This window comes from Xenopus laevis, chromosome 1S (genome assembly GCF_017654675.1).
Source record: "Xenopus laevis strain J_2021 chromosome 1S, Xenopus_laevis_v10.1, whole genome shotgun sequence".
NCBI classification, from domain to species: domain Eukaryota; kingdom Metazoa; phylum Chordata; class Amphibia; order Anura; family Pipidae; genus Xenopus; species Xenopus laevis.
The window spans coordinates 52,856,109-52,868,718 of NC_054372.1; the positions used below are offsets into that span (position 1 = coordinate 52,856,109).

General features: G+C 39.1%; 1 protein-coding gene across 7 annotated transcripts in view; it reads right to left on the minus strand.

Moving 5' to 3' along the window:
* larp1b.S (La ribonucleoprotein domain family member 1B S homeolog) overlaps positions 1 to 11,858 on the minus strand; it is a 33,052-nt gene extending 21,194 nt beyond the window's left edge. For 3 of the 7 annotated variants that reach the window (XR_005964888.1, XM_041579581.1, XM_041579580.1), the window contains exons 1-9: positions 9,791 to 9,927; positions 9,186 to 9,512; positions 6,523 to 6,575; positions 4,937 to 4,996; positions 3,014 to 3,191; positions 2,745 to 2,879; positions 2,053 to 2,172; positions 1,370 to 1,520; positions 1,129 to 1,273 (exon numbers count right to left, since the gene is read on the minus strand). Coding sequence is in view for 6 of the 7 variants with exons in the window: in XM_041579581.1 (XP_041435515.1) it covers positions 1,129 to 1,273; positions 1,370 to 1,520; positions 2,053 to 2,172; positions 2,745 to 2,879; positions 3,014 to 3,191; positions 4,937 to 4,996; positions 6,523 to 6,575; positions 9,186 to 9,512; positions 9,791 to 9,899 (1,278 nt within the window). In the remaining variant the exon portion in view is untranslated. The other 4 variants (XM_018239456.2, XM_041579582.1, XM_018239462.2 and 1 more) reach the window with 4 other exon arrangements.
* Positions 11,859 to 12,610: the final 752 nt, after the last annotated feature.

Below are 12,610 nucleotides of genomic sequence, written 5' to 3' on the forward strand. Positions count from 1 at the left end.
TGTGAGAGCCCTCAAACTGTGTGGGACAGGCTACCTGGCAATATCCAAGTGAGCAAGAGTACTTCCAGTGCCATGAGCCTTAAAGTGAAGGCACTAAAAGACTGCTATTTTCCCATTATCCAGTATAACCGATGTAACTAAGGAGAAGTTATGAGAGAATGTTTTGTCAATAGAATGAAATAAAGTCTACACAACCTAAAAATAATTGGTACATTTCACAATGTTCCTAAAACACCACCTTCCTCAAGTACATTCGTAGGTGTGAAGTTACATGAAAATGTCTTCACTACAGAAAAAGTGACACCAAGCAATATATTTTGTGACAGTTTATCATGAGGATAAACATAAAACATTATTACATTCTACCTGTAGTGCACTCCTTACTAGCACACTCAATTTATGCTTTTGGGCCTACTGCATGTGCCAACAAAGAATCGTCCTAGATTTTCTAAATCAGAAGCAACTCAACTTTGTTGCCATACACCTGAGAAATCCTCAGGTCATATTATTAAAAGTGAAATAAGAACATTGCAATTTTTTTTCTGTATACTGTTGGACTGTCCTTTCAGATATTTTTCCCAAAGGACTTTCGCCTGAGTAGTCACTTTTCTCTTTTTGGAGTACAAAGTATTAACTCTTGCCTTTTCCAGGATTTCTTGTACTTTTACTTATTTCCAGCAGTCAGAAAGATATGAATCAGTTAATTTAGGCCTTCTCAAAGGGCCATAGAGAAGAAAGAAGCCAAATTAATCGCCATAGATAAGCAGGAGACCCCAAAGAGGCTGTTAATTATATAGGGATGGCAGTGTAAGTTTCTGTGGAAGAATTTGTACAGTGTAAATGGTAGAGCAACCATATAATCTAAACTGTAAAACCACAGGGATAATGTTGTCCTGCACCTACTTGGTCTGTATCTGCATTGCTCTGTTCTCTCCGACAGCTTGTACTTAAAAATAATGCAACAAACTGAATACACAGGAGAGCACAGATGTCTTTACAGAACTAATCTTGAATGTGTCTTTGTTGCCACACTGGTTGCTGTGATATCTTTCTGTATAAATCACAGCAACAAAATTATACTCTTGAGCCTCGTTAGGGATACACAAACAATAGTAATAATCTATTTACCAATTTGATGATATCAACATCTGTGGTCAAAGACTGCACACGATAGAAACCAGCAATCAGAGAAATTGGCAAAAACCCCTGCAGGTCCATCTTTCTCCTGAGAAAGAAGTCTTTTTCCAAGTTCTCCATGCTAAAGTAATACTCGCTACAAAAAGAAAACATGCTAGTCAGTGTACAATAAAATCTGTAACTTTTGTGTTAAAGATTTCCCAACAAGTAACAAATACAACAAAATGCTTACATCTGGCGCTTAAGGTATTCCTTAAGTAATTTTTCATCTACAGGGTAAATATGCATCCCAGTTCCATCACCATAATAGTACATCATACTTTTATTATTTTCCGTTTGGTCTGTCTTCATTCTGTTCTCTCCGGCAGTATATGAACAGCGCACTGTTGCAATGAAATGAAAACAAAAGAACACTTTCTAATCACTGGAATCTGGTAAAGTTTTCATCCAAACAGTGCAACAACAGCTTTCTACAATTATAATTAATGGAAGTTGCCTGGGTGTTACAAGTAAACACTTAATTTTAACAATGTAGTGGTCAATGTCGTGGTTGTTATGTAGAGTGTATGTTTCGAGGTTCCATTCTGATCTAAGCAGCAAGGCTTGTTTAAAGGCAACACCTTGTGCAACAAGGTTAAAAGTCAGTGTCCCTTGAACAAAGAGGGTTAAAGGTACACTGTGCTAATGAGCCAAAGTTTTGTTTTGCTTGTAGTTGACCAAGTAATGGATTAGGGACTGCATAATGTAGAGAGTACAGGATTACCATTTTGATTAGATTTAGTTATACCCGTGAAGAGCTTTTGGCATCGGTGGCTGTGTGTGTGTGTGTGGGGGGGGGGGGGGGGTGGCACCAGGATGCACCAAGCCATTTTTGGACAACAAAAGGTAGGATATAAGAAAATATGGGTTACGTACAGTAAGGACTGCCTCTTCCTCGACCTCTTCCACGTCCACTACCTCTTCCTCTGGGGTTTCCCCCTTCACTCCGTACACTAGAGACTTCATCCAACTCATCCTTCCGATCAAGATGCCAGCCTAACGAAAAGTGAATAATACATACCAGGCTCTGTGTCAATATGAATCACAAATTTATTATTATTTATTTAAAGACATAACCAAGTTCCGCCAAAAGAGCTAGAATATCATTATTAGAAGAAAGTGGGTGAACACACAGGTACTGGAAATTGTGTAGGTTAACTGTACACACTCTGGAAGCTTAGAATATAATTAGGGATGCACCTAATCCAGGATTCGGTCAGGATTCTGCCTTTGGGCCGAATCCCTCTGCCCGGCCGAATCGAATCCTAATTTGTATATGCAAATAAGGGGTGGTGAGGGAAATTGTGTGACTTTTTGTCAGAAAACAAGGAAGTAAAAATGTTTCCCACATTCCCACTCCTAATTTGCATATGCAAAGGTTCAGGTTCGGTATTCGGCCAAATCTGAGAAGGATTTGGGGGTTCGTTCGAATCCAAAATAGTGGATTTCGTTCGAATCCAAAATAGTGGATTTGGTGCATCCCTAAATGCCTAGAAGCAACATTTAAATTAATTAGTTTTACAGTAACTGAAAGTTAGGGCGAAAAAAATCACATGCTTAAGACTTACTGTATACTCTCTGTTTGTTGCTATGGCTTCTGCTAAACTCACACTGAGAACTTGAGTTTTTGTGGATTGTTGGCCTTTCTTGTTTATCTGTTTTTGTCTCCTCTAAATGCAATGGCATCCATTTCTGTTTGTTGACTGCATGACAAATTGGCAACAAATTATTAATGTTTATAATTAGTTCACACCAAAATGGATTTTCTAAAAAGTATTATGGCAACCTGTTTTACATTTAAAAATAAATAAATAAATAATAAGAGGATGACACAAACATTTTTTCTTTTGCGTAGCAGCCTCCACCTGGTCATTGGCTAAATTTTTCACTTGTACTTCCATATTACAGTTCTCCCTTATTTCATGGACATCTTTATGACCAGACTTCCCATCATCGCTCTTCTCTTGTTTGCTTGCAGGTTCTTCATTTGTTGTGGCAGCGAGAATGTTTTTGGTCTAAGGAGAATAAGAGATGTTAATTGTTTTTAACGTCACAAGGGTCAGAAGAAAAATGTACAATGTTTAACCCTTTAAGTGCCAACAGAATTTCCCATTTCATTTGCACTCGGTACCAGCTGTTTTTGAACATTTTGTGCTCTTTCACTTTAGGGGCATTTCCTGGGGGTATTTTTTAGTTTACCTAGGAACATTGTACATCACTTTGAACCATTAACATTAAATTACAAGAATCGCGTATAGGGGTATAGTTTTCCTTTAAGAAATATAAAAACTGAGGGGCAGTTATCAATGTGAGTTTAGAGCTTGTCACAGCAAAACATAGCTACTTTATATTCATTCCTATGGCATTTTTAGCAGGGTACCCATTTCATCAATGGATGAAAGTTAGAATTCATCATTTCAAATACACTACTAAAAATCCCATAGGAAAAAATAGAATGTGGGTGAGTTTTTCTGCGGTAAACGCAAATCTCACATTTCGACATCTACTCCCAAGAGTTATCCGTGTAAAGTAATTACTATATGTCAAAAAAAATTTCAAAAGAGGAAAAAATGTATGTATTTGGAATGATGCATCATTTATTTATCAGCGTGCCATGTCATGTAAAAAAGATATAGATATAACGTTCACAACTGTCAAGAATTAAACAAATTGACACATTTATCATACCCAATATCTGTGTAAATTCATTAGCATGTGCATGACTACTTTGAGCAGTTAAATGCCATTCTGTTCTATGGAAATATAGAACTCAACAGTGCTACTGAACAACACTGACCACTATCAACCACCCAAATCTCTGTACCCAAAATCCATATCATGATACTTCGAGCAATAAATTGTTGAATCCAAAAGGCTTATATAATATATAAAGGAGGGGTTTAAAGGGGACCTTAAAAAGTAATTCCAAATCCTATGTTATGATGTTAGGCCAGAAAAATACACATTATTTATATTATTAAAAATATTTCAATCTTGTTTATTTTAATCTTGGAATTTATCATTTTTAATTAATCAAGCAGACAGGCAGCATTTTGTGAACACTAAAGCAAGCTTTTCATCATGCCAAAGTCTTGTTCATGCGCCAGAATGGGCATACCTCCCAACAATTTGGAAATAAAAAGAGGGAGCGCGGCGGAAATGTTTTGACCAATCCCATTTTTGTGGCCACACCCCCTAATTACCATGCCCATTTAACAAAATTTGTCAGGTTATTAAAGTAAGAAACTTTGTATCTTTTTGAGGCTGTTCAGTGCAGAAGATCAAAGAGTAAGTTGGGACATTTCAGTAACCCGGGACTGCGGGCTGAGCTGTCAAATATCGGGACTGTCCTGCAAAAAACGGGACAGTTGGGAGGTATGGAATGGAGTACCCGATACCCATGCACTTATTACACAATTAGATGGTGAGGAGGGAGGGGGAATATGAGGAGTCCAGTGACATCTAGAAAATGCTAAATGGAAGTAGTTATATTGGGAAAACCTCATTCAGCAAGAGTAGAGCCTCCCCCCTCCAACCCATTTGTGGCACATTGACAGAAATATTATGGGAATGTCATCCATCTAACTGATAAACAGACCACAGTTCTGTTAAAGCATACACACAGAGGGGAGAAGGGCCAATTAAAATCGTTTCTCTTTGCACTGGCCAAAAAAACATGGAGGGTAAACCTCAGCTAATGATTACAGAGAAACACTGCATGCAATAACCCCTATTTCTTGTGTTAATGCATTCTACTTACTCCATGGTTTGCAATTTCACTTGGTGTTGGCCAATTTGTAATGTCATGAAAATCGCTAGTCTAAGAAGAAAAACACAACTATATTATTATTTCTATTGAACAATCACCATGCAATATTCTCAATATGCAAATGCAAAGAAGAAATTACAATGAAAGCACAAAGCATGTTACATAGTTAAAGGGGTTGTTCACCTTTGAGTTAACTTTAAGTATGATGTATAGAGTGATATTCTGAGACAATTTGCAATTGGTTTTCATTTTATTTAATTATTTAAGGTTTTTGCGTTATTTAGCTTTTATTCAGCAGTTCTTCAAAATGCATTATAAACAATCTGGTAGATTGGGTCCAAATTACTCTAGCAACCATGCATTGATTTGAATGAAGGACTGGAATATGAATAGGAGAGGACCTTACTAGAAAGACAAGCAATAAAAAGTAGCAGTAATAAGTGTGTACCCTTACAAAGATTTTGCTTTTTAGATGGGGTCAGCAACGCCCATTTATAAGCTGGAAAGAGTCAGAAGAAAAAGGCAAATAATTCTAAAACTATCAAAAATAAATAATGAAAACCAATGGAACAGTTGCTTAGAATTAGCCTATTACATACTAAAAGTTTATTTAAAGGTAAACCACCCCTTTAAGGTTGAAAAAAGACAAAGTCCATTAAGGTCAACCCCTCCAAATGAAAACCCAGCATCCATACACACACCCCTCCATACTTTCACATAAATTAAATATACCCCTATCTATACTAACTATAGAGTTTAGTATAACAATAGCCTTTGATATTATGTCTGTCCAAGAAATCATCCAAGCCACTCTTAAAGGCATTAACTGAATCAGCCATAACAACATCAGCCGGCAGTGCATTCCACAACCTCACTGTCCTGACTGTGAAGAACCCCCTACGTTGCTTCAAATGAAAGTTCTTTTCTTCTAGTCTAAAGGGGTGGCCTCTGGTACGGTGATCCACTTTATAGATAAAAAGGTCCCCTGCTATTTGACTATAATGTCCTCTAATGTACTTGTAAAGTGTAATTATGTCCCCTTGTAAGCGCCTTTTTTCCAGAGAAAACAACCCCAACCTTGACAGTCTCCCCTCATAATTAAAGTCTTCCATCCCTCTAACCAGTTTAGTTGCATAGTAATTGTATAGTAGTCTTAAATACTCCTAATAACTTTCACAGAAATAAAGCAGCAAAAAAAATGTTGATGCCCAATAAAATCAAATGTAATTTTAAAGAGCTTTACAAAAAACAATTATACATTTTTATATATTTTACAGGTTATTTGTGCATGCATTTGCAATTGGCATTAGAACAATGTAATGCAAGGCATTGTACTTTGAAGCTGGAAGCCGACTATCGCAACATTGGTCCAACTGTACATGCAGTCAAAACTAGCAGGTCAAAGAAAGCAAGTACATTTACAAACAAAAAAGATATTCATTAAAAACTATAATTAAAATTACAAAAATGAATTTAAAACTTGTAAAAGTTATATAATAAAGCAGTCTTATTTATGCACTGGCAGTATCACTTTACAAAAATATATATCCAGTCTGATACTGAACTGCTGACAGTACCTTCTTTGATGGAGGTTTTCCTGCTCTTATCACTTTTGCCGAGCTCTGTTGTCCTAAAAATAAAGAAATCATATAATTTTATCTACATATCTTCTTACAAGGTATCAGAGTAAAATACATGCTTTTTGTATATGTTTGAAAAAGCCTTATGGGCACCATATATACTATACATGCTCAACAATGAGTACACTTGTGGGCAGATTGATCAAAGGTTGAATTTATGTGAATTTTTTTTTTTACTCTAATAAATTTGAATACACTCAAAACTTGAATGGGAGGTTAAGAATAAATGTGAATGTCTAATATTCAATCGAATAGTCCCGACCCAAAAATTTAAAATCGTACAAATCGAGTTTTCCTCGAATGTCAGGTTTTGTGGAGAATATGCAAATTAGAACGTTTCCATGGTTACGTGTGATAAATTTCACATTTTAATTTACATTTGAATTGGGGATTAAAATTTGAATGTTTTCATTTTGGCACCTAAAAAGAATTTGAAAATTATTAATGACCCTTAATAAATCTGCCCCTTAAAGTGGACCTGTCGCCATATATAAATGTATAAATAAAAGTCCTTTTCGAATTAAAAATGAAACCCAAAAACGTCCATAACTGTTCTAAATTGTGCAGCCAGTGCAAAGGCATGAACATCGGGTCCCCCATTCTGGAGCATAAACTGATAGCGGAGAATCAGTAATGGGTGAAGATGGCACTTACTTGCTTTGCAACTGCATGTTTAAAAAGAATGCAAGTGCCACCTTCACACATTACGGATTCTCGTCTATCATTTCAGTGACACAAACCTGGCAGGAGCATGCACAGTGAAAGCTAGGAACAGGATCAGTTTCAACTGCACATGCTTCTGCAAGATGTCTATTGGCAAAGTAACAGAAGAGAATCCAAAGTGGAAGAAAATGTCACCTCTGAACACCACTGCACAGGTTCACACTTTTCAGTTTAACAGAAGTTGTGAGGATGGAGCTTGGAAGGTGGGCAAAAGGAAGCTGTGATTTAGGGAAGGGTTTAGCGGTCCTTTAATATTCTGTTGCCTTGCACTTTTCCCTTAATCCTCTTCATAATCATCATTCATTTATATGGCACTAGCAAGTTATGCAGCCCTTTACTTTATAACAAGCAGAGGTTTTATAATAATTTTGCAAACAAACAGCTTGTTCGGGGTTATCCACTTGCGCCAATTTTCTACTTCTCCTTCGCCCATAAACCTTCCCATATATTCACGATTTATACTTTCGTTCTCCTGTGTGTTCAGCTAAGAAGTTCCTTACCAGGTTATAGTCTATTCTATGTCTGGGGTTGTTTATGTCTGTCTGTATGAATGGGGAGGCATATCCTGTGTAGGAGGAGTGTGTGTAGGTGGTGTATCATGTAAATATGCAAATTTGGAGGAAGGCACTAATCAAGTTTTATTTAGGGAGTTAACTGCCATTCGTATAGAGAAGGAAAAAGGACCAACAACTTCACTGTCAATTCTTAATTGGAACATTAGCTTTTCAATCATTTGATTAAAAAAAAAAAAAAAAGTCAAAATGTAGGGATGTAATTCATGGGGCCTGAGGATTACAAACAATTAGTTGGGCTTTAGGATTAATGCAGATTTACTTCAAAATCATAATGGGGTGCTTGTTTAAACAGCATTTTTGCATATGTGAAACCTTGTTACATACCTAGTATTGCCTGAAGAAATACTTAAATACAAAAGGAATTAACCTTTTGAATGCCACGCATCACCCAATTCTATAACATAGCAGAAATAATTAATAAGTAATGCACACCAGATTAGTCCAGAATACCCTAAGCAAGTCCTGGCAGAAAGTAAAAAGGTGTATTATGCTATTCATTGGGCAGCAGTACCCAGGCTTCAATTTATCCTATTATAGATATCAACTGCTCTGTGCCATGCAGTTGGGCAATGCTGGTTAATTATATGGTTGCAACATGGATAGTGAGGCCCTTCTGACTATTCCAACACCACCTAATTCACTAAAGAGCATGCAAGGATTGAAGTAAAATGTTTTTTTAGTGAGACAAGCAATACTTATGTCCAAAGTGTTTTTGTGGCACATATTGTTTTTGAGAACAGGGCGACTGGAAAAGCAGAGATTTCAGTTAATGCCATTTAATATTCATGTTAATAAGCAAGTTGTTAGGGTGATCATAACATTGGGTTAGCTTGGCTTCTATTTGTAGCCAAGAGAAATAAGGTTTTAAAAACTCCAGGACTGGATAATTACTCTAATGACACAAGGTTATCTTGACATCTCTGAAACAGGTATGTGGTATAATGGAGTAGTTTGGATCTGTGGTCAGCGTAGGGCATCACCATAACCATCATTCAGACTCAAGGCATTGAGGCACACAGTTTTTAAATTCGGCCCTAGTTATTGCTTGTTCTTGTAAGTAAATCTGTATGTTCAATGTATAACCGTACCCATTTATAGTACAGCCCTGTGAAACATGTTGGTACTTTACAAAACGTTTTAATTAGAACGTTTTAATTACCCAAGAAAGCACTAACCGTCCACAAACGATGCCTTGTGAATACCTGGAAAGAGGTGTACTTTTAAATGGTAATGGTACCCCTATTACTAGACGGCACAACGAGATGACGGAGAACACGGGCAGCATATACTGTATATACCTACCATGATGGCCATGGAAATGCACAGTACTGGTAGCTGCAAGGCTTTGCTTCTTAGTCCATGGATTGACTCTAGGCTGCGGGGCCTCGACATTCATCTGACATGATGACTCCCCTTTAGTATTCTCCTTGTTGCTGTTCTTCTCATCTGGTTTCTGTTGCTTGTTCCTCACCCCCTGATCAGTGGCAAAGGATCCTGAAGGTACATCCCGCACCCCCGCTGACATCTCCTCAGTAAAAGTGCAGTAACGTAAAGTAGTAAGCTGCAGTCGTGCATCAGATGAGCATGAAATAACTGGCCCGTCCGATGGAGTCAATAAACTGCGAGTTCCTGGCGTATATTGAAAGCAGTGTGCATGTTAGGGCTAGCAGGTACACAAGGAACACTACAGCTGCTCCCAGCACTTACACTCACAAAACAACACTTCACAGACACAAACTCCCAGCCCCTGAGAGGACACCCACAAACACCCCAATTCACACACGAAGCCAACAGAGACCCCACTCACAGAGATGCCACAGGTCGAGCACAGATGCAATTAGTTGGCGTTTACTCCCAAAACTGTAAAACAAGCTCCTACGACGACCCTACACAGAAGGTTTATTTACTTGTAAAACATACACTCGCTTGTCCCGCCCCTTTAAGCCTGCGTTCCCTGTTGGTTGCGTGGGAGGAGCTAGACCAGCGCAGGCGCAGTGCTAGCTTACTGATTGACATACAACAGCTGAGCTGTCAGTCACTGTCAGGCTTACGGGGAAGGTTACGGCTACATCATGGCAGCGATTCGCTCTCCGGTGACGTCACTTTCACGCGACGCATGCCGTCATTTGCTAGTTGTTCTGTAGTCTTATCAAACTGTGGGAGAAGTATAACTCACAAAGCGACACTGGTCTTGGGGTGGTTATATATTTGCAGGACTCGGCTGCCTAATGTGGGTTTCTCTGAATATTGTAGGCAGCAGGTTATGTACGGTGAGTTTTTGGAAAGCATTTTAGGACATCCTCTAGAGAACACACGCTCTTGTGTTCGCTCTCCTAAGGAAGAATACGGAAAGCGTTTTAGGACATCCTCAGGGGAAATCGCTCTCCTACATGCGATCTGCTAAATGTGGCCATACACAGTTCATACTTTTATTCTGCGATGAGCAATTTCACCGTTAAACAATATGCCGTCCACGATTGTATGAACAGATATAACAAAACAAAAGATTATACGTCAAGTGCGAAGCGATATAAACTTGTGGCGGAAGCAGGATGTACAGCTAGGGTTGCCACCTTTATGTCTGGCTGAGACTGGGCGGGGGGCGGAACCATGACATCAGTGGGCAGGGATATGGTGCGGTGATCAGCGATTGGCCGATCGCCGTGTCAAACAAGGGAATCCCGCCCGGCTTTCCTTATTTGGAAAACCGGGCAGGAAGTATAGACCCGGGCAGCCCCTCCAAATACCGCGCTGTCCGGGTCAAAACCGGACAGGTGGCAACCCTATGTACAGCATACAGGAAGTGATGTAAAACTCTGCTTTGTGTAACTGTGTATCAGTTGATATTGTTGTCCATCACCTGTCTGGCTTTTGTGTAGCTGATAAAATCAGTAACGGTATCTATAACAAGATTATAGTAAGCAAGGGAAAGTTGTGCTCACTACTAATTTTTAAAACCATTAGGGTAAGGGCACACCTGGAGATTCGGGGACATTTAGTCGCCCGGCTACTAATCTGCTTTTATTTGCGGCAACTATTTCCCCCCAAAATGCTTCCCCGTGTCTTGCGCCTGATTCAGTGAAAAAACGCAGAAGCGACGGGCAACTAAATCTCCCCGAATCTCCAGGTGTGCCCTTACCCTAATGGTTTTAAAAATTAGTAGTGAGCACAACTTTCCCCCTGCTTGTTATAATCTCGTTATAGATACCTTTACTGATTTTATCAGATACAAAAAAGCATTGCCGCAGGCGTTTTTTTCATTGAAGCAGGCAGAAGACCCCGGGAAGCAGTTCGGGGAGATTAGTCGCCCCAAAGAAGAGGCGATTAGTTGCTGGGTGACTAAATCTCCCCTAATCTCCAGGTGTGCCTTTACGCTTAGGCATGGGTGCAATGAGGCTGTGACCACGAAATACATATAAACAAATACAAGTGGTCCTCTACACTCAACCCATTATCAATATATTTAAGACAGAGACATTTTGTGCATACTGCTACTGAAAAATGCCTTACCATTTAAACTAAACAGGGATTGTTTGTCCATATATTGCAATATATTTAAGCTGGCCTACTATGTCAAAGTCATCCCATATCTGGCCAGTCCTATTCTGAAATTGCATCTGATTAATTAAGAATTCTATTGCTCCATTATACATTTTATAATGGAGCAATAGAATTAGGATAGAATAGAATTAGGATATCCTAAAATGCTTTCCATAAGACTCGCCTGTTATTGTACTCACACTTCCGAAGAGGCAGCAGTCACACCTCCGTCCTGGCCACATATAATGTTGCAATCTCCCCTTGTGTCTCACTGGTGGATACTTATTTACAGCCACTTCAGTCCTGCGTGGGTCCATTTTTTGGAACCTGTACCCTACCCGTACCTGCAACCTGCAATTCGCAACCCGGACCCGCATTCTTACCCGCTTGGACCCGTGACCCGACCCGCAAGTACCTTATCCGCAACTCGGACCCGCAATCTGCTGACCATCAAGAATCAGGAAGTGCTGTCACTGTAAACCGGAAGTGACATCATCGGAAGTAGGCATGGCCAGAAAAAAGGAGTAAAACAGGAAGAGCTGTCGTAAACTGGAAGTGACATCATCGGAGGTAGACGTGATCAGAAAAAAGGAGTAAAAATCAATATTAAGAAGAGCTGCGGCCCGACCCGTGACCCACAGAACCGCCGACCCGCGTCTATACCCGCACCTGGAACTTCTACCTGCAACCCACAGGGTACTGCAGGTGTTTGCAGGTAACCTGTGAGTACCCGACCCGCTGCAGGACTCTAGCAACTACCAACATATTAAAGAGTATCTGTCTACCTTAAAATGGAAAAACCTCTATTGTTGGGCCTCATTGGATGTAACTTCTTTATATTCTAGCATTTCCCATCACATAGGCTTATTGGTCATTTAATACCATTTAAGAAAATACAGTACTTATTTGTTGCAATTACAAACATTTATAGTAATTTCATACTAAAACACAATAACCAATTCTATTAATAAAAACAGGGCATGGCGATGGGGACAAAATTTGCCCCCTCGTATGCAAATCTTGTGATGGGATGGTGGGAACATAAATGTATTTATAATTTGGATAACCCTTTTAAACATTTCTTGGACTACTACGATCGTTATGTTGACGACTTTATAGTTATATGACGTGGTTCCTTGGGGGACTTTGAGAGATTTGTGTCCTATACCAAAAGCATTGAGGCAGGC